The sequence below is a fragment of the Dama dama genome, chromosome 30, assembly GCF_033118175.1.
Source record: "Dama dama isolate Ldn47 chromosome 30, ASM3311817v1, whole genome shotgun sequence".
Lineage (NCBI taxonomy): Eukaryota > Metazoa > Chordata > Mammalia > Artiodactyla > Cervidae > Dama > Dama dama.
Genome location: NC_083710.1, coordinates 19,110,482 through 19,132,948, shown reverse-complemented (window position 1 = coordinate 19,132,948; position 22,467 = coordinate 19,110,482). Strand labels below are relative to the sequence as shown.

The window sequence follows — 22,467 nt, the reverse complement described above, 5'->3', positions numbered from 1 at the left end:
CCTTTAAAAAGTCAGCTTTCAGTTGACTTTTACTTTTCAGTAAAAGCTCACACAAATAATAAAAAGCCAGATAATAATAACAAATGTGGAAAATGAGAATCTTATTCAGTGTACTATTTTTACTCTGTAACTTAGTATTCATGTATGGATGTGAGACTTGAAGCATAAAGAAGGTTGAGAGCTGATGAATTGATGCTTTTGAACTGTGGTGTTGGAGAACACTCTTGAGAGTCCCTTGGGCTGCAAGGAGATCCAACCAGTCCATCCTAAAGGAGATCAGTCCTGGGTGTTCATTGGAAGGACTGATGCTGAAGCTGAAACTCCAGTACTTTGGCCACCTCATGCAAAGAGTTGACTCATTGGAAAAGACCCTGATGCTAGGAAAGATAGAAGGCAGGAGGAGAAGAGAGAGACAGAGGACGAAATGGTTGGACGGCATCACTGACTTGATGGACATGAGTTTGAGCAAGCTCCGGGATCGGTGATGGACCGAGAAGCCTGGCATGCTGCATCCCTGGGGTCGCAAAGAGTCAGACACGACTGAGCCACTGAACAACAAACCTAGCATTTTTTCACCGAGTATCATAAAAAAATTTAATTTCTGCACTTTAATTTTCTATTTATTAGTTAATGATTAGATGCTAAACCAGTAATTCTCATTCTTTGTGGCAGCGGTATAAACCCACTTCCTAAAAGAACTAGGTAAATAAAAATAATGACAAAAAAAGAATCCTGATTATGGACTAAAAGCCTGTGAAGATCTTTTTATCTTGTGCCTTGGCTTTCAGTTTTGATATTCACTGTCCACTGAAAAATACCTTAGTGGCATTTTAATTACAGTCAGAACTACTTAGGTACAAAGGGAATCTTAAGGACATATGTAGCAAATGCGTACAACAGCTGTTAGTAATTTACTTATGGTTACATGCATCAAGGCAGTATAAAAACCAATATTTCGTCCTCACTAACAACCCAATTATGATGTGGAAATGTGTAACAAAGAAAATAGTTCATCTGAGACCCAGAGAGAAAGGAAAAGGTAGTATGCTAACCTCATTTCAACAAGAGTGTATTTTTCTGTTTCCCTCAAAAAAAAAAAAAGAAAACCTGGTTGGGATAAGTTGCTCCATTTTCTACCTAAGCCAAAGGATGCCCAAGGACAACACACACTAGGAAGTGGCAGAGCTGGAGCTTTCGCTTTGTTTGGTTTTCTTCTGGGCCACGCTGCACGGCAAATGGGATCTCAGTTCCCCAACCAGGGGTCAGACCTGTATCCCCTGCGCTGGAAGCATGGAGGCTTAACCACTGGACTGCCAGGAAGTCCCCAGAGCTGGAGTTTGAACCCCGGTCTATCTGATGGCAAAGTTCATTTTCTTTCAAGTTGCCCTACTGCCACAGTCTGAGGCAACTAACTTCTGTTCAAAAGAGAAAATTTGCTGAAATTCTAGGTCTTCGAAAGAGAAAGTGCTTTTTGTGTGGAAAAAACAAAAAGAGGAATGCTACTTTCTACTCTCTTTCATACTGTTAAGTTTCTCCATTCTATCTTTGCCTTTTTCCAGAGATGGCCCTGTGTGAGTGGAAGCAACCAAGATGGCAGGAATGTTCTAAGCTGAATTTCCCAGGCAGCACTGTCCAACCAGAGTTTTACACACAGGTTTCCCGGCAGGGCAAAAACAGTACCAGAGTCACATGGCCTGGGTTCTGATCCTGGCCACTTGGTTACCTCTTGTCTGGGTTCATAAAACTGCTATGAACCGAAACAACTGTACGTATGAAAAATGCGGAAGTATGCTATTAAGAGAGATCAAATCAGTTTATGAAGTATAAGGAAGTGATGTAAGAGTTTTTTCTGAGCTTTTAGCAGATCTACAAATGCAAGTACAGCTCAATTCTCTGGCCTCAGGGAATTTTGTGAGGTTAACATTACTAATACATACAACCTTAAAATATAGTAAAGGAACATAACCACGGCATGCTACAGGCTCATGGAAGGTTTTGCTTCCAATATATCCTACCACCTGTTTATTTCAAAGATATATTTTATTATCGTCAAGATAGAATTCTCAAGAAACTGCTCTGCCTCTAATAACTATTTTCTTGAAAGGCATGTTATATCCCAGCAGTCAGCACGTTTCCCATAAAACGCCAGGCGGAAGATGTTAGGTTCTGAGGGCCACGTTTGGTCTCTGCCGCATATTAATTTGGTCTTTTCATTTTAATGGCCCCCCAATGATCATTCTTAGCTTGGGAGCCATACAAAAACAGCCATGGATTGCCCAGCCTTCTTATTTCTTTTTCTTAATAATAAGCACCCTTTTATCTGCAGACACCATTACAAAGACTGTTTTATATTCACAACAAAAAGTGTTTTTTTGAGTTGTAGTCAGAGGCAGTTACTTCCAGAAAGTTATATGAAAATTAGAAGCTGACAATTGTGATTACAACCTCTGAACATAAAACATACAACAGCCTTTCCTACTTGTTCTTGCACATTGGGATATACTGTTATGGATTATAAACAATTTGGTGTGCAATTTCATATTCAGCATTTAAAAATTTTATAATTTCGAGAAGACAATATTTACTATATGTTTATTCTGTGCTAGGCACTATAGAAGAGTCACACGTTTATATATGTATACAGATATGACATCTCAATCACCATGACAATTCTGTAAGGGGTGTGTTGCTATCTTAATCCATGGATGACACATTTGAGGTTCAGTTAACTGTGTAATTTGGTACATAGGGATTTGCCTGTTCTTTCAATAAATAATTAAGGAGATATCTGAATTAGATCCCTGGTTGGGGAACTAGGATCTCATATGTCAAGTGGTGCAGCCGAAAAAAGAAAGAAAGAAAGAAAAAAAAAATATCAATTACCAGGATTCTAGTCATTGGCTACATGTAAAACTTTGTTTTTTTAAAAAAAAGGGAAAAGGGTCACGTTTCACCCAGCCTATCACAGAATGCTGTTGTATCAAATAAGTCACGTGAGTGTTTTTCATGAATTGTTAAGTGTCATAAACATGTAAATAATTTATTTTTCTTATGTGGATTTAAAAACTTTTTTCACTTCAAATTTATTTCAAATGTTATATAAGTTAAAAAACAATTTCAGGGACTTCCCTGGTGGTCCAGTGGTTAAGACTCTGAGCTCACAATGCAGGTGGCCCAAGTTCGATCCTGTGTCAGGGAACTAGATCACACACGTCGCGACTAAAACCCAACGCAGCCAAAAAAATAAAAGTAAAAAACAAAACAAACAAAAAAACAATTTCAGACAACTCTTTAATGAATTAATAGACACGAGAAAAGACTGGCCTGAAAGGGTACACATTCTTACCGTGGAGGAGAATCATCTTGCTTTTTAAATCCAGGAGGAAGAGCTGGCCCAAAAAACCCTTCATCATCATCATCGTCGTCGTCATCATCTTGATTTCTCCTCGGTTTTCTGCAAACATAGTAGTGTAATTTTATGCATGTATGTCAGAAGTTTTTTCATAGGGAAATTTTTAATTTTTAAAGGCATATTAACTTCAATTAGTTGTATAAATTCTGAAACAATAAATCTGTCTTGCCAAGCAAAAAAGAAAAGGTACCACAGATCTTATACTAATCTTTCCTGGGAATTCACTTGAGGTCAAAATAGAGACTGGTTACTTCTCTACAGCAGTGATGTATCAATTTTCTGTATTTTCTGTGTTGATAAAGACTCTAACCAGTGAAGTTTCAAATATTCTACTCGCTAGATATTTTTAAGCAAAGAATTTATGACATTGGCTTTTAAATTCACTTTCGTAAGGGTTGCTATTTTTGTCCCTTAGTCATTAAAATGCATTAAAAAAACCCTTGCTATCCCTTAATAAAGATTTGATTTCTTATCTTCATGGGCCTCGGGTGAGTAAGGCTAGATCAGAGGGAATTCTTCATTTACTTAAAAAGCACACACTGCACACATAATTTTTAAAAGAAGATGTATGGTTTATTCATAATATTTAATCCCTTCAATAATACCTTATGGAAAGATTCTTTATAAAAGACGTATATTGAAATTCTAGATATCTCTGGAGCTATATACTACCAAGATACATTTTTCTGTAAAAGGTATAGTTCATGAGGAAATGAAATATGAAGTGATTTCTTCTTGTGCTGTATAAATGCAGGTTATGATAGCTCCTTGGGAAAGTGTTAGTTGCTCAGTTGGGTCTGATTCTTTCGAGACTCCATGGACAGTAGCCCACCAGGCTCCTCTGTTCATGGGATTCTCCAGGCAAGAATACTGGAATGGGTTGCCATTTCCTTCTCCAGGGTATGTTCCTGACCCTGGGATTGAACCCGGGTCTCCTTCACTGCAGGCAGATTCTTTACCATCTGCGCCACAGGGAAGCCCCTTACCAGCTATCTACTCAAACCATTATGTACCAGATTCGGAGCGTGGTTTACCATTTAACGTAATAACGGACTGACCGTGCCGGTGGACCAGTGTCGTCTTCTTCAGATTCTTGATTTCCTTCTTCGGACAAAGAACTACTGTCCTCGTCGCTGTCTGATGACTCTGAACTACTGCTTTTATAATTAGGGGGCAGAGCCGGTCCCGCAACTGAAAAAGATGTCTTGTGTTTGTCATAAGTAGTCACAACTGTTTCAGTCAATCTCTTAGCTCAGGGGTCCTCAACCTTCAGGATCTAATGCCTGATGATCTGAGGTGGGGCACATGTAATAATAGTCAAGTGCACAATAAATGCAATGTGCCTGAGATCACTCCAAAACCACCCCCTACCCCATCTGTGGAAAAACTGTCTTCCCCGAAATGGGTCCCTGGGGCCAGAAAGGCTGGGGACCGCTGCCCGAGCTGACATTTCACACTTTATTTTCTGAAATTCACAGCACTGGCGGGCTACCATTTATTACGGACTTTAATCTCCTTTGCTCTTGTTCTGCGTATAGTGGTTTAGCCTTTCCAACTCCAGGAAGGCAGAGATCATGTCTTACACAGCGTTAACTGTGAGAGTCACAAAAACTTTAAAACCCGAACTTATAAATATAGCAACAGCATGTAAGGTCCCTGATATCTTACAGTTTTTGCATTGGTTGTAATTTTGGTTGGTGCAACTGCCAAAATGGTTTCATGATTTCTTTTTCACTAACAGACAGCATATGGTAGATAGTACATCACAGAGTTAACCAAACAACAAATCTGCCATTTCATACTCTATTATGTTAAAAATCAAAATTATCCATTCTGGTTGCTGACTAAGAATCACCACTTAAAAAAAAAATCTTTACGAGCATTACCATACTTCTCAGTTAGTTTTCTGTTCAAGATGATTTCCAAGCAGAGACAAAAGCAGACACACTCTAAATTCTGCTCCTTCCTGACAGAGACTCAGAAAAGAGAACGAGGCTGCACTGGGTGGGGATGCTGAGGGAGGGATGATGGTCTTCTGGGCCCACTAACAGAGCCAACTGCTCTTACTTTACGGCTCAGCAAAAATTATCATTGCATGATGTCACACACATAAAACTGTCTATGTCAATTCTAAGCAGTGATGCCAAAACTCAAGCCTGGATGTTTAATAAATTCACCAAAATATTAAAAAAAAAAAAGATTCCTGGGCCCTTACCCCAGAGATTTTGACTCAAGCTGGCCTGGCGGAGGACCTGGAAATACGATTTTCCAAAGAGCTTTCCAGGTATGCTATTCCCTTAATATTAACAGCAACAAAAACTTAAGAGAGACTTCTGTGCATTTACCTATTTAATTCTGACAACAACCTTATCAGGACAGTAGTATGACTTCTATCTCGCAGACAAGGAAACTGAGGTAAAGAGATAGTATCTCGCCCAATTTCACACAACTAAACAGAGGAGTTATGATATGAACTTCTTAACCACTACACCAAACAACATTCAACAAAGGGTCAACATTCAACAAATATTTATTGAGTAAATACTTCTAGAGACATAACTTAGAAAATAAATTAAAAAGGTGACTGTGAACGTGTGGGAGGGTAATTCTAAAGACAGAGGTCAGGGAAGGTACCCCTGAGAAGACGTTTGTACGGAGACTTAAATGACAGTGGCCATGGAACAATCTGAGGGAAGAACATTCTAGATGGGGGAATCCCTGCTCCAAAGGTCCTATGGAGAGAACAAGCCTGAAGTGCTTGAGGGACAAAAAGGCCTGTGTAGCTAAAGCAAAGTTAAGCAAAGTGACAAGACAAAAGGGATGGTATAAAGGGGTTAGTTACAATGTATGCTTTGGGGTCAGACTCTAGCCATGAATTCCAGCTGAGCTGCTTATTAGCTGTGTGGTTTGAATGTTATTTAACCTTCCCATGCCACACCCTCCCTTTTTTCTCTTAAGATTGACTGATTTTGGGCCATGCGGCACAGCATGTGAGATCTCAGTTCTCCTACCTGGGATTGAACCCATGCCCCCAGCAGTGGGAGTGTGGAGTCTTAACCACTGGACTGCCAGGGAAGTCCCTGTCTCAACAAATTGGATGCATTTTTTTCTATATATCATTAAATAAAGGAAGGACTTTTAGAAAAAAATGCTAAACTTGTAACACAGCATGCCTAGAAAAGAATAATCAAGCAGCAAAAGGCGGAAAACATTAAGAATTAAGGGACAGAACTCCTGTCTCCCAGTGCTGTTTAAGATTGCAGAATAGTTAATGTCTTAGTATGTAAATATTCCTCAACCACAAATGGAGATTACATATGACTTCTGATTGTGGTGAATAGTGCCTTTACTGATTTCTGGTTTATCTCTGTATGTAGTACTAATCCCAGAGAAAGCATCTTTTAGAATATAGCAAGAAGGGGAGAACACCACCTTCTACAAATAACCCTTTCTTCAAAATTCTAGGGAGTCATAGTTTAACATGAAAGAGATTAAAGTTAAAAGTTAAAGTGAAGTCGCTCAGTCGTGTCTGACTCTGTGCGACCCCGTGGACTGTAGCCTACCAAGCTCCTCCGTCCATGGGATTTTCCAGGCAACAGTACTGGAGTGGGCTGCCATTTCCTTCTCCAGGGGGTCTTCCTGACCCAGGGATCGAACCTGGGTCCCCCACATTGCAGGTAGACGCTTTACCTTCTGAGCCACCAGGGAATCCCATAAGAGATTAAGAGATTACATTTCATTCCCATGATTGTTTTTTTTCCATCTTCTTGTTTCTAAATATTAAGTAGGGAAGTTTTTTCTTTTTTCCTTTATTTTTTTTCTCTTTTGCTCCTTCCTTTTCTTAAATATGGGTGTTATTGATGTAATTTGTCAATTTGATACTACTGGGTTTGTTCCAATCAAGATGAGGTTTTAATATTCTTTTGTAAAGTTCAAATGGTTAAAAGGTTAAATGGGTTAAACATGTGCTGTATTACAACTAAGGGATAAATCTGCCTTGAATTTTTAAAGAAACACATGGGATATGTTTAAAGATGGGAATAAACAGATGAAGACAAAACTCCTCTGAGAAGAATGTCAGGCCTTATTTTTTAAAAAAATGATCCCAGGAAAAATAATGTAGAAAAGTAATATTCAGATATAGCATTATTTATTTTCCATTTGGGTTATGTCAAAAGAAATAATTACTACACAATAAAATAATACTAAGAAATGGTAATACTTTAAAAAAAGAATATTGAAAACATAAGTTAGTACAATATAAGCCCCATTACAGACTTCCTAATAAAATTGAGGATATGCCTGGCTTCACTTTTTTATAGGTATCATTCTTCAGAACTATAGAAAATGTCTTAAAATACTGTTTTAGGTGCTTGTAATGAACAATTCCATCTCACTCCTAGAGTAGTGATGCGTGTTATTAAGGCAGCTCTCCCACTGCAGTAGTAATTTCACCAATAGATTACAACTTCCATAAGAATACAGATTATGCCTTATACATTCCATTATGTTCCCCTTGTAATACCTATCAGATAGAATTATGCAGACACAAAAAGAAGTACTCAGTATATATCACATCAGACCTCTTTACAGATCAGCAATTGATTATAACAGGAAACACTGACTCTGAACCCCAATTAAGTAAAATGTTATTCCCTCTAAAGCAATTCCATTCTTCTCACAAGTATGTTTATACTACAAAAGAACTATATTATGTTTTCAATTTCAACAATAAAAACTTAGGGACTTGCCTAGTGGTCCCAAGGTTAAGACTGCACCTTCCAATGAAGGGGGTGCTGGTTCGGTTCCTGGCCAAGGAGCGAAGACCCCACGTGCCTCTCAGCCAAAAAACCAAAACATGAAACAGAAGCTATATTGCAACAAATTCAATGAGACTTAAAAAAATTTGTGGAAATTTGTTTTCTCTTTTGTTTCATACAGACTTTCACAATAATCTTGATTTTGCCTGTTGATGGGCAAAGTCTAAAATATTTACTGTCTGGTCCAGGAAAAGCTTGCTGATCCTGTGACAGGTTTAAGTCATGGAAATATCAATAAGGAGCATCCAAGTGTCTTTTGATGGGAGTAGGTAGTGACATCAGAGAAAGCTGCCTAGAAAGAGCGATGGGTGGGCTGAGGCCAAAAGACGAGACTGAATTAGCTGGGCAAAGAGAGTGTGGGTTGGGGCAAACGTGGTCCACGCAGAGGGAAAAGCACCTGTGATGAACTGCAAGCCGAAGGGTCTGATGCATCTAGAAATGTGCTCAGAGTGGCTGGAGCCAAGAGAGGAGAGAAGGAGGGATCGTGGGAGTGGGGTGGGGGATGTTGCTGTGAGGTCAAGCAAGGTCAGGACTGAAAAGAGTGCCTTGAATTTAGCAACAAGTTGCTGAGAGGGACTTCCTTAGTGACTCAGTGGTTAAGAATCCGCCTGCCAACGCAGGGGACCTGGGTTCCATCTCTGGTCTGGGAAGATCCCATATGCCGCCGGGTAACTAAGCCTGTGTACCAGAGCTCCAGAGCCCGTACTCTAGAGGCCATGAGCCACAACGACTGAGTCCATGAGCAGCGACTACTGAAGCTCGTGTGCCCGAGAGCCGGTGCTCCACAATGAGAGACGCCGCTGCAGGGAGAAGCCCACACACCGCAACTAGAGCAGGCCCGGCTTGTCACAGCTAGAGAAAGCCCGCAAGCCGCAACGAAGACCCAGTGCATCCAAAAATAAATAAATAGAAAAAGCTATTTAAAAAAAGGTGCTGAGAGACAACTGGTGGGTTGTTTACTTTCACAGTGAAATTGGTAAGAGTTTTTAGGCAAAGTACCAGAAAAGTGAGGAAGTTTTTTTAAGATGGCATCTACTTTTTCTGTGATGGAGAGAGAGGCTAAAGAAGAAAGAGTAGGCTTTAAAAAGTTAAAGTTGATCACTGGGGCGGACAGCAGTGTGAGAAAACATCACAGGATAGCAGGGCAGAGCTGACCCAGCCAGGGAAGAGATTATGGTCAGCAGCAGCAATAGCCTCTGGAGGGGTGAGGTTTCATCTAGCAGCATGTGGAAGCCTGGGTGTGGTTCACTAGGGGTGAACGTCTGGACTGATCCAGGGTGGAATTTTTGTCAGATGGATTTATAGAATTACTGGATGGGAAAAGGCAGTGGAAGATACTGACAAGAGAACGGATGAATGGATAGACCACAGAGGCTAAGTTGAGCAGGGACAGAAACAATAAAAGGAAGGAGGTCCATTAGGACTGAGGCAGAGAGGCTCAATGAGACTAAAACCAAAGATTAAAAAAAACTGTGATGAGAGTAACCAAGCAAATTAAAAAGCAGAGACATCACTTTGCTGACAAAGGTCTGTACAGTCAAGCTATGGTTCTTCCAGTAGTCATTTGTGGACGTGAGAGTTGGACCATGAAGACAACTGAGCACTGAAAAATTGATGCTTTCCAACTGTGGTGCTGGAGAAGACCCTTAAGAGTCCTGTGGACAGCAAGGCAATCAAACCAGTCAATCCTAAAGGAAATCAACCCTGAACATTCACTGGAAGGACCGATGCTGAAGCCGAAGCTCCAATCCTTTGGCCACCTGATGCAAAGAGCCGACTCACTGGAGAAGACCCTGAAGCTGGGAAAGATTAAAGGCAAAAGAAAAGGGCAGCAGAGGATGAGATGGTTAGATAGAATCACTGACTCAATGGACATGAATTTGAGCAAACCCTGGGTGATAGTGGAGGACAGAGGAGCCTGGCATGCAGCAGTCCATGGCGTCACAAAGAGTTGGACACAACTTAGCGACTGAACAACAACTACCACTGATCCACCCTTCCTTCTCTGCCTTATCCACACCTTTGCCAGATATAGAAGTAACTCAATAGCTAATACAACAATTTGACCATCCTGTAGGTAACCTGTGGTTCCCAGATAGCCCCTCTTGCTCTCTCCTTCTCTTCCTGAAAGAGTGTTGAGTTCCACGGTTTCTGCAACCTTGTCACAGTCAAGAGTCGGACACAACTTAGAGACTGAACAACGAGAGTAACCAAGGAAGAATGATGTATGAATAAGGGGTTCTGGCTGAGAATGAGACTGAATTTAAGTTTTCAGAGATGTGGAAAATCCCTGGCAGTCCAGTGGTTAGGACTCCGAATCCATGGTCTCACTGTGGAGGGCCTGGGTTCAATTCCTGGTCGTGGAAATAAGATCCCACAAGCTATGAGGTACCTCCCTCCCTCCCCAAAAAACTTTTCAGAAATGGAATAAGGTCCGGCGTGTGACTGCAAATGTAGCTGAGATGAGTGGTATGAAGGTTACTGCAGATGAAGAGAATAAAGTCAGAGTAAGAAAGGCCCAGGTTCCACTCAACTTCCACAAAGCAGTATCTGGATGTTGGGACTTGTCTCGAGAAAACATTTTCACCCCAGTTTTTAAACATGATCTCAGGTGACATTTCCCAACATTCAGTTATCCAGAGTATTCAAATAAAATTAATTTGGTCCATCTCAAACCTGTGTGCTAAATAAAAAATTGGGTTAACTCCACTTTTCTTCAATCATTGTTGAAGGGAACTTTCCTTGCAAAAATAAACACTTACTTTTTAAAAACCACAGAGAAACCAAGATCTGGAAAAAAATCTCTAGGTGGAAACATGGCCTCTGGGTAGTCAAGAGTGCAAATTAAGATTCAGAAATGGGAGGGTTATTCCTTCAGCTTTACTGTTTTCTAACTTCAGTCAACCCCAGGCTACAAATCAGAACAAACATGAAAGGAGATGGATGCTCAGGGAGGGCTCCGAGAATCTTTTTCTTTGGCAAATACAAGGTACCAGTTGTGTGTTAAGACTAGAAGATTACTGAGCAATGGGTGGAGACAGCTATATCAACAAATTATTTCAAGAGTGTATTAAATACCTGTTGTATTTAAGTAGGGAAAAAAACAAAACAAAAAAACCCCCCATGGGTAGAGAGGACGGCGAGACAGTTTGGAAAGGCTTCACTGATCTGACGTTGAAGTTAGGGCTCAAAGGATGAGGTAGGAGTTTGTCAGGTATGTCAAAAAGGGCAGGGCAAAGCCCGAAGGAGCCTAGGGAACTGAAGAACTGCGCAGACACTCGGACAAGTTTGAGCGCTGAACTGTGTGTCAGATGAAATGACAGGATGAGAGGGGCAGGAAGGCTGGCCGGGGGCTTGAGGGCAAAGATTCTGCAAGATCCAAGGGCATTCATTGTACGTCAGAAGGCAAGACAGCACAGAGGTTCGGAGCACGGGCTTCGCTCTAAATAGGGCTCTGCCATTTAACGAGCGATGCGGCATGGGCAACAGCCCGAGTCTCAGTGTCCCCATCCGTATCACCGAGAATAGTTACCTTACGCAGTGGCCAGGAGGGTTAAAGGACTGAAATGCGTATGGACGGTTTAGCTGAGGGTGCAGTCCATTAAGCGCTAAGTGCGGATACTTCATTGTGATCATGGTTACAGGCCAAAGCTAGTTTCTGCAGCCCCTAGGACTCCGCTTGGGAAGGAGAGTTACTTCGGACCCGGCCGCGCCCACTCGCCAGGCGTCCGCCCTCCCAGGCGTCGGGACCAGGGCCAGGCCAGAGACTGGGCGGGAAGGGGCCGGCGGGCGGGTAACTCGCCGCCGCTTACCGGGGCTGGAGTCCCGCTCCTCGTCCTCCGCCGACCCGCCGGCCTTGAAGCCGGGCGGCAGGGCCGGCCCAATCAGATCCCTCGCCATCCGCGGGGTCAGACACTGCAGGCGTACACAAGTGTCTCCAAGCCGAGTCAGAACTCCACGACGGGTAGCCCGCGAGGCGCCGAACGCGAGGGAAGCTCTTCCGGCGCCGGCCGATGACATTTCAGCTTGTGATTGGTTGATCTTTGCTATTGGCGGTAACGGAAGTGACGCCTAAGGCTTGCTGCGCACTCGCACGCCGGGTTGACTACCAGGCGGGTGGCGATGGGCGAGCCGGTTGGTGATGCCGTCCCTCCCGCCGGGTGGTTCCCAGCCCCCGAGCTGACACCCACGCTGGGGCCTCTACGCGACCGAGCCTCGCGGCCGAACAACTGGATGCTGTGGGCGATGCCGCCGCCGCCGCCGCCTTCGTCGCTTCCCGCAGCAGGGTCCGAGCCTGCCTTAGAGGCACAGCCCCGCGCGGAAGCCCGCACTTTCCCCGGGGCACCTCCCCCCTTCGACGCCCACATTCTTCCTGGGGCGCAGCCCCCCTTTGACGCCCAGTCCCCCCTCGATTCTCAGCCTCAACTCAACGGCCAGCCTTCCTGGAATTTCCAGGCGTCAGCGTCACGGTACTGGACGCAGTCCCCTGGTAGTTTTCCTTGGCATCAGCAGCCCCACAGCACTCCAGGTAGGTTGTTAACGCCTTTCCGTACCACCCCTTATCTTTCTTTTCCATCCCTACTTCCTCCTCCTCTTCCACCCTTCTTCTCTCTTCTTCTGATACTGCCTTGCTCTCTTGGAGTCTGGTCGTTAATGTCTCACAGTTTGTTCCACAGTTACGATTTCCCGACTTGTTCATTTAGTTCAGCAGTTATTTGGTTGATTCCAACTATGAGCCAGGACGTGAGGGTACAGCAGTGAGCAAAACATTCAGAAATCCTTATCTTAGGCCTTGACATCTCCTGGTGTAAGATGACAGAGACAATAACCAAAATAAAGCAGTGCCTATTAGAAGGCAGTGAGTGCTGTGGAGAGAGAAAGCAGAGTCACAGTTTTAAATGTCAGTGTCAGTCATGAGTAAGGTCACATTGAAGCAGAGACAAGGGAGGTGAGGGATCAGTTGTTACTGTTTAGTAGCTAAGTCGTGTCTGACTCTCTGCGGCGCCATGGACTGTAGCCCCCCAGGCTCATCTGTCCATGGGATTCCCCAGGCATGAATACTGGACTCGGTTGCCATTTCCTTCTCCAGGGGCTCTTCCCGATGCAGGGATGGAACCCGAGTCTCTTGCAGTGCATATGTCTGGGGCTTAGCCATGCAGGCAGAGAGACTTTTAAGTGCAGAGGCCTTGAGGCAGGAACTGTGTGTGAATCACTATTCTTCCTAGAAAGGGTGAAAGTGAAAGTGGCTCAGTCCTGTCGGACTCTTTGTAACCCCATGGATTGTAGCCTGACAGGGTCCTCTGTCCCTGGAATTCTCCAGGAAAGAGTTGTGAATTGGGTTGCCATTCCCTCCTCCAGGGGATCTTCCTGACCCAGGGATCAAACCTGGGTCTCCGGCATTGCAGGAGGATTCTAGTGAGCTGCCACTATTGTAACTCAAGTATTTATGACGTGCTCTAGCAAAATATTAAATAATCGTACAGTTTTTAACATTTATGGATCTTTTTGTTTTCCAGTTAAACATACTTATTTTCCACGAAAGCATGATGCAAGGGTCAACGACTTCAGTGGCTCTCCCAGAAGAAAACAGAAAAAAAAGGTATTTTTAAAGATGTTCTAAAATGTGACACTTTGGTCCCTATGTCACTGCTTCATATCTCATCTGTCATAACTGTCTCTGTTTTGCATTCATCGTTGACACACCATAGCTTTGCTATAAAAGAATCTTTAAGGGTCTTGGCTGTAAGTAAAAACTTCAAGCAAAATCTTCTTGTGAAAAAATGGAGAAACTGTAGAAAAAGAAAACAATCAATCTATTTACATACAGTATCAGGAGTAAATATGGGCAATTATGATTACAGATAAATGTAAATGTTATTGAATTTCAATGAAGTAAAAGATATATACTTATACATAATATATATATTTATTTTACTAGCAGATTGGGAGGGGAAGGATGAAATGAAAAGTTTTTGTGTGTTTTCAACCCTTGATTATATTCAGAAACTGAGCCTTAAAATAGATTTCCTTTATTCTGATGTAGGTTAACAGTCTGGTCTTTCGACTTTTAAGATGTATAAATAATGTCATTAGAATAAATTGAATAAGATCTACATCAGGAAATTACTAGTCTTCATTTTGGTATCAAAACTGTGTTGCTGATATTTACAAAATACTGTGAATATGTAATATATCTAATAACATAATCTCAACATTGAACAATTGGAGTCTACTTCCTATATAGTCTTATCATTGTAATAATCTTTTTTGTTTTATGTTTAAACATAAAAATAGTAAATTGGGAATAAGAAAATAACTAATATTTACCTAGTTATTTTCTCTCATTTAGTAGTTTTATATACATACACACACACACACACACACTCTTTTATTTATCCTAAAGGAAGAAATGTTGTGTTTACAAATATTTATTTTTAGGTTATTTTGACATATGCTCTACTGCATTTTAATTAGATTACCAGTTTGAAATCTATTCATGGTTTATATTAACTCTATTCAGATTAAATTTTTTTTTTGGCCATGCCTGGTGGCATGTGGGATCTTAGTTCCCTGGCGTGCCTGCTTAGTCATTCAGTCATGTCTGACTCTGTGACCTGATGAACTGTAGCCCACCGGGCCCCTCTGTCCATGGGATTTCCCAGGCAAGAAACGAGGAGTGGCTTGCCATTTCCTCCTCCTGTGGGTCTTCCTGACTCAGGGATCAAACCTTCATCTCTTGCATCTCCTGTATTGTCAGGCAGATTCTCTACCACTAAGCCACCTGGGTAGCCCTGAATAGGCATCAGACCTTGCCCACCACATTGGAAGCACAGAATCTTAACTGCTGGACCACCAGGGAAGTCTTAAATTTTTTTTTTTTTTTTTTAACAAATCTGGCTTTTCCTAATGTATGTGTTGAAGAAACAGAATCACCCCTTCATTAGAAATATATTCAGAAGTTTCTCCCACGTGTAAGAGTATATGAAAAATCAAAACCTGCATATTTTTACTGCTGATTGAGTTCTCACCCAAAGCCTAATGCTTCTTCATTTTTATTTGCAGAAAAGAAAGGAACCTGTTTTTCACTATTTTTGTGATACCTGTGATCGTGGTTTTAAAAATCAAGAAAAGTATGATAAACATATGTCCGAACATACAAAAGTAGGTTTTTTGGTTATCCTGATTTTATTTAGCAAAATGGGTGTATTTGGTAGGAATTCTGAGCTTTCTTCCTGTAAAAGTTTAGAGTGATCATAGAAATGTTGTTTGAAGGCAAGTTGAGACAGTAACCCTGGGATTTGCAGTTTGAGGGTGGGATGCCTCCGCTTCAGGAGTTGGTAGGATGGCAGAGGCTAAGGGAGGTCTGGCAGCTGTTGAGAAGGAAAAACGTTAGGAAGTTCTTAGTTGGGTAAGTGCTCTTCAGTTTGTGGGAGTCATGCTCTACTTGAGGAAATAAGAACATTTTACAACATTGCTGATGTCCTGCGTTCACTCAAATGGAGAAGTGAATGCTATGTATTACTGTGCTATATACTTTTAGAGCGCAACTTGGTTATGGAGTGAATTTTGTCTTGCTATTGTTGTAAGTTTTCACAGATAACACCACATAGACAGGATACTAGGTAATAATGCCAGAATATGTCTGTCTGTATAGTAGAAGGGTACATTTTTAATGGGAAATGTTGAATTGAGTCTTTTTTTTTTTAAAAAAAAAAAACAAACTCCTTACAGTGCCCCGAGGTAGATTGCTCTTTTAGTGCACATGAGAAGATTGTCCAGTTCCATTGGAGGAATGTAAGTTGTTGTTGTTTTTTTTTTTCGATACACGCTCTTTTTATTTTATTGATCTGTTATCTTCATAACACTTTATCTACATAGCCTAATAATAAGCAACATTCATGAGCCTTTGTACTTGGTAAGGCATTTTTATAATCCATTATTCAATTTCATCCTCATCATCCACTGTGGACTAGATAAATCTTGGCCCTGTTTAACAGATTTATAAAATGATTTGCCTAGGGCCTCAGAACTTACTCTTGCACTTGGGTTTCTTAGCTGCAAATTCCGTGCTTTTTTACTAAACTGTGCTGTTTCAGATTGTTTTGTGTACTCATCATTTCTCTAGCTAATTCCCTCAACTATAGTTGGTCGGTCAGTCATATGAATATCTAATATTACTCAAGAAATTGATTACATTTGCTTTATAACTGAGATTATATCATGGCTTGCTTTTCTTTTTAATCAATAGCACTAAAGATATGAAAAAGGGAAAAGGACTTTCCTTTAAAGGAAAAGTCATAGTAAGGATAGATAAAACCTGCTTGCTTAGTTTTTTTGTTTTTTTTTTTTGCTTGCTTAGTTTTAAAATTCTCTCTCCTAGTAAATGTACTGTTGGGTACAGCATCTTCATTATCCCCTATAATTCTTCAGATTTAGTCAAAAGCATACAGTATGCTTCCTGATATTCACCAGGCCTTTTCCCCTTAGATGCATGCTCCTGGTATGAAGAAAATCAAGTTAGACACTCCAGAGGAGATTGCAAGATGGAGGGAAGAAAGAAGAAAGTGAGTAAAGAGTTCAGAACTTGTGCAGCAACTTTCTTTTACCCTGGCAGGTCTGAGTACTTCAAAATAAAGACCATCTGGCCCTAAGGACAATTTGAAAAAGGAAATTTGGTCTTTTATAACATTGCAGATGTTCAGCTCAAAATGGCCAGTCCTAACTTTTGTTGTTGTTCTTCAGAATTGGTTTACAGTGACTTTGAGAGTGTTGTTACTTGATGTATGATAATCACACAATTTTTATTATTGTAGTTTTGATTCATTGCATTCCCTTATAATCTTGCTGCTAGGAAATGGGACTGTCAACTGTATTATATGAGGCTATTGTTAAATGTAGCTTTTGGTAGACCTAATAGGAACTCTTGATAAATAACTGATGTCATAATGGGACTTTGCTCTTTGAGGGGAGCCGCTGTGTGCCCCCTCAGTTTGATGTTCAATACAAGGCAGTGATGGGTGGTACTATGTTAAAAAAAAAAAGCTTAATACTTTGCTATGTTTATTGTTTTGATTATTTTTTAAAAAGTTGTTGAATGCTTGCAGTATGCTAGACAGAGGGAGTACAGTGACGTGATAATGGTGCAGTATGGGAAGAATCTGGTGGCTCAGATGGTAAAGAATCTGCCTGCAATGCAGGAGACCCAGATTCAATCCTTGGGTCAGGAAGATCCCCTGGAGAAGGGAAAAGCTATCCACTCCAGGTTTCCCGTCTGGAGAATGCTATAGACAGAGGAGCCTGGTGGGCTACAGCCATGGGTTCACAAAGACCTGGACTCGACTGAGCAACTAACTTCAACTTCACATGAAAGGAACCAATCTTGGCATTGATAAGAAGCCTTAGCATAGTCAGACTTGGAAATCAAAGGAGTTGGGACCGTGCCATGATTTGACTTAGTGAAGAATTTGAAGCAGTGCGTGTAAAGCGCCTTATCTCTTCTAGGTGGCTTCTTTACAGGTATAATGTTTTTCTCCTTGTGATTCCACTTCATTCAGTTTTTTTGGTTTTTGTTTGTTTTACTTGTTTGTTCTTTATCTGTTGGTTGTATCTTTTTCTCATTATTTTGCACGGAGGAGTGCTCACTTCAGCAGCACATATACTGAAAAATTACTTTGCACAGAGGAATAATCAAACAGGAAGAGTTAGCTCCACTTCCTGACACTTAGTTTCTGAGGCCCTGGTGATGATGGTATTGAAGATTATATCCTGTTAGATGAATCAGAAGTGTCCTATCTGCAAAAGTTTTTCCCCACTGACTTTCTCCCACTGACTTTCCTCTGACTCTGGTCAGTCAGAAGTTGTTGCGGCTCAGTGGTGCTAGCCAGTGTTGTGTTGATAGATGTTTGATTTTTTGAGGAGAATAACAGTAGTTACTAGTTGGCAATGATTATGAAGCAACTCCCAGCTTCCCTGATGTCTCAGAGAGTAAAGAATCTGCGTGCAATGCAGGAGACCCAAGTTCAATTCCTCGGTTGGGAAGATCCCCTGGAGAAGGAAATGGTAACCCACTCCAGTATTCTTGCCTGGAAAATCCCATGGACAGAGGAGCCTGCTGGGTTACAGTCCATGGGGTCGCAAAGAGTTGGACACGACTGAGCAACCAACACACTACACTACACATAAAGCAACTAAGACGTTAACTGTGTAAGCTGTTTAATCTCTCAAGTTTTGCGTTCACTTAAGGCAATAGGGAAGGTCTGAAATGAGTCGCTGACTTGCCATCTTTGGTTCTTTTATCTCTAGCAGTTGTTTAAATTAAGTCATTATGTAAGCTGAGAAAGTTGGACCCATTATTAAACTCTGTAGCTGTTATACTCTCCCCAAATCCCCCACTCCACCTTCCTCCTCTGCACACAAGAGGATGGACGTCATCTAGTCGGGAGGAGTGGGGTGTTCCTTGATGAAGGGACGTTGAGTTGAACTTCGACCTAGTTGGGAAGAAATAAGGGGGGGCAGGGACTAGTACTCGGGTTGGCATGGGCCTTGGTAAGAGACGATAGCAGCTTTTGAGAGATGGCAGTTGTAGGGGCAGAGAGAAGGAGGTGGATAGAGAACACTTGGGAGGTGAAGACAGGCATTGTTTGGTGATTGAGTGAATGTGAGGTTGAGGAGGAAGGAGGTTTGGAGGAGACGTCCAAGTTGCTGGGATGAGGTGGCGCCTGTGACTGAGAGAGGGACCTTGGAAGAAGGTGATGTATGGGGGTGTTGCTATGAGACATCACTGAGTATGAGGAAATTCCAAGACATCTATTTGAAGATGCTGTGTAGGCATTGTGACTCAGACCAGACTGGCTAGAGAGAGACATTCGAAAATCATGAAACCATGAATTCAGAAGACGTTAAGAACTAAGTTCCCAGTCAAGCCCAGGTTCCACTCAACTTCGCTTTGTCAAGGAACACCCCACTCTTCCAGGCTAGATGAGGGCCTCCTTCTTAGACACTGAAAAGGAGGGTGGAGTGGAGGATTGTGGGAGAGTCAAACAGCTACAGAGTAGAAATTGAACAGTGGGTCCAGTTTTCTCAGTTTATATGAAAACTGGTTGGTTTCACTCCCTGTCAAGCTATCTTCCCTTTCTGCTCCACTACAGAGAAAGGGAAGATAGTGTGACAGGGAGTGAAACCAAGCCTGCTGAGCGAGAGCCCAAGAAGTAGAAGAAAACTCAGAATGGGACCTGTTGTGGAAGCCAGGAGAGGGGAGGATTTCAAGACAGGAAATGTGGAGGTCAGTGCAGATTGCTGTGGAAAGGTCAAATAAAACAAACCCCCAGAGTGACTGGTTTTGGGACACATAGGGCCGCCTTGATGTGGATTCCAGACGGTTGCTGCTTGGCCCTTCTTGGGGTTTCCTGCCCTCTGTCTCTATAGCTTTCTGCAGCTCTCACACCCTTCCACATGATTCTTAACAAGAGGGATTGCCATTGTCTTGGCTATTGGGGTTGCAGTTCCACCGGAAGTGTGTATACTTTGAATTCCACTGACTTTTTGGGACTCTCAGTTTACCGTAGAGTTCATCCGGCACCTCTTTACCTTCCAGTTTCCATGGCCGTTCATCTCCATGCAGTTTCTGCCACTTATTTTCACGGTTGCACCATGGATCTGATCTTCTGGGCTTTCTGTGCCAGAGGTCCCAAAGTTGGGCTTACTCCTCTTTGGGCCTAACTTCTGTTCCACCCAGCTCTCTCCCTGTCCCTTCTACCTCTGGGAAAGGCACCAGTCCTGGACGACTTGAGACCTCTCATCTCTTACCCCCCTTTACCTTCTTTTCTCCTCAGCACTCTTGCATCTTGGCCTCCTGCCAAGTTGAAATCCCTTCCACCCCTCTCAGCAGCTCAGCTCCGTCATTCCGTTGCCATTCATCACACCCACCGGCAAAAGCCTCAGCTCTGCCTCAGTTGCTCAGTGGTGTTGAAGAAAACCACACAGCTTAAGGTGCTCTGCAGGTGAATATTCAGCAGTGTTATCACACTTAAGGAATTGACTTGACCAGCAAGGTTAGGTTATTCTCTTTGCGTTTGCTGTTTTTTTTTTTCATGCAAAATAGATGCTAATATGCATGTATTTCTTAGTTATATAGGTGACTATGTAGAACAAAATATAAAAATAAATTTGTTAAGCTGATTTTATTTTAGCCAATTCAAATGCCAGTGAAAACAGAATGCCTTGGAACTGACAGTGAGAGGCGTATGAGGTGGGCTTCATACGTCTTGTCTTTTCTGATTAACCGCACGTTGCTTGCTTATAGAACTCTGTCCCAGCCAGACTTGTTTTTCCTTTTATCATATCCCAAGCAGGTTCTTTGAACTTTTAGCTTCAGTTTTGATCATGCTGCTGCTTCTAGAAAATCTTACCTTTTCCAGCCTTGAAGTTCTGCTCACTGCTTTAGTCCAGCTGAAGTCCTGCCAGCCTAAATTTGGGGGAATGTTTTTCCTCACCCGTCTAGAGGAATACCTTGTCCTTCTTTGAATATGGTATCCCTTCTGCCTATTTGGTGTAGATGCCCCTTATTCTGGTCCTGTTGATGAACTTTTTTGCTTATGAGTCTTTAAAAAAAAATTGCAATCTTTAGAAATGTTAATACCCACAGTTTATGTGACTGTTTATATCCCATGGTGGCATAGGTACAAGGGATGGTTATAAATGTTAACGCTGGGAAAGATTGTAAGGCAAAAGGAGAAAAGGGCAGCAGAGGATGAGATGGTTAGATAGCATTACCGACTCAGTGGACGCGAATCTTGGCAAATTCAGGGAGATAGTGAAGGCCTGGAAAGAAGCCTGGTCTGCTGCTAAGAGTTGGACATGACTTAGCAATTGAACAATAACAACATAAATGTTGATATATGTAAATGAGATTTGAATATATTTTTGTTGTGGGTATAATTCTGTTTTGGTACTTCAAAGTAAGCGGTTGGAGAAATTGTACTGAGATTCATATTTTTAATTTATGTTATAAATTGTATATCATTGTTAAAGAAATTGGGCAGTGTTGATCTGATTATTAATGATAGTTGGAATTAATATAATTAGTGGTACTTAAACTGCCGTGGTTTTGAACAGTAAATGCTCATCTCACAGGACAAGTCATCACTGAGACAAGCCAAGCTGATCTGTATTTGAACGCGTTCCTTTCTGCAGTAGCTTTCCTCATGCGAACGTCAGCTCTGCCACCTTGTGGCTTTTGTGCAGCACGTGCTTTAAAGGAAAAAATTCCACTGGCTGGAGAGACTTAAGGAATAGTAACATGTGAACTAGCTTCGGTAGTGTGTATTTATCTAAAGTCCCTGGTGGAAGACCAGTTTGGTTTGCTAATAGAAGTCTCAGCCACCTTTGAATTTATGTTGATATACTTTATAGCTTTAAATAACTTCCTGACAAGAGTTTAGTTTGAAATTAGAGGTAAACATTCAGTATTTGGGGCTTCCCAAGAAAACTAAGATCATGGCATCCTGTCCTGTCACTTCATGGCAAATAGATGTGGAAGCAGTGGCTGTCTTTATTTTTTTGGGCTCCAAAATCACTGCCGATGGTGATTGTAGTCATGAAATTAAAAGATGCTTACTCCTTGCAAGGGAAATTATGACCAACCTAGACAGTGTATCAAAAAGTAGAGACACTGCTTTGTCAACAAAGGTCCCTCTAGTCAAAGCTGTGGTTTTTCCAGTAGTCACGTATGGATGTGAGAGTTGGACTGTGAAGAAAGCTGAGCGCAGAAGAATTGATGCTTTTGAACTGTGGTGTTGGAGAAGACTCTTGAGAGTCCCTTGGACTGCAAGGAGATCCAGCCAGTCCATCCTAAAAGAGATCAGTCCTGGGTGTTCATTGGAAGGACTGGTGCAGAAGCTGAAACGCCAATCCTTTGGCCACCTCATGCGAAGAGCTGACTCTTTTGAAAAGACCCTGATGCTGGGAAAGATTGAGGGTGGGAGGAGAAGGGGACGACAGAGGATAAGATGGTTGGATGGCCTCACCAGCTTAATGGACAGGAGTTTGGGTGAACTCCGGGATTTGGTGATGGACAGGGAGGCCTGGCGTGCTGTGGTTCATGGGGTCGCAGAGTCGGATACGACTGAGCGACTGAACTGAAGTGGTGCTAGTGGTAAAGAATCTATCTGCCAATGCAGGAGACGTAAGAGACATAGATTCGATCCCTGGGTCGGGAAGATCCCCTGGAGGAGGGCA

At 42.1% G+C, this 22,467-nt stretch overlaps 2 protein-coding genes across 6 annotated transcripts in view; one reads left to right on the top strand and one right to left on the bottom strand.

The window, feature by feature from the left end:
* GPALPP1 (GPALPP motifs containing 1) overlaps positions 1 to 12,236 on the bottom strand; it is a 32,721-nt gene extending 20,485 nt beyond the window's left edge. For all 4 annotated transcript variants that reach the window (XR_009691430.1, XR_009691431.1, XM_061133829.1 and 1 more), the window contains exons 1-3: positions 12,045 to 12,236; positions 4,471 to 4,603; positions 3,347 to 3,454 (exon numbers count right to left, since the gene is read on the bottom strand). Coding sequence is in view for 2 of the 4 variants with exons in the window: in XM_061133829.1 (XP_060989812.1) it covers positions 3,347 to 3,454; positions 4,471 to 4,603; positions 12,045 to 12,132 (329 nt within the window). In the remaining 2 variants the exon portion in view is untranslated. The remainder of the gene's footprint in view (positions 1 to 3,346; positions 3,455 to 4,470; positions 4,604 to 12,044) is intronic.
* Positions 12,237 to 12,313: 77 nt separating this feature from the next.
* The window catches only part of NUFIP1 (nuclear FMR1 interacting protein 1), a 29,248-nt gene continuing 19,094 nt past the window's right edge, over positions 12,314 to 22,467 (top strand). For both annotated transcript variants that reach the window (XM_061133066.1, XM_061133065.1), the window contains exons 1-5: positions 12,314 to 12,760; positions 13,749 to 13,831; positions 15,295 to 15,393; positions 15,964 to 16,026; positions 16,720 to 16,796. In XM_061133066.1, coding sequence (XP_060989049.1) covers positions 12,355 to 12,760; positions 13,749 to 13,831; positions 15,295 to 15,393; positions 15,964 to 16,026; positions 16,720 to 16,796 — 728 coding nt within the window. In that variant the 5' untranslated portion in view covers positions 12,314 to 12,354. The remainder of the gene's footprint in view (positions 12,761 to 13,748; positions 13,832 to 15,294; positions 15,394 to 15,963; positions 16,027 to 16,719; positions 16,797 to 22,467) is intronic.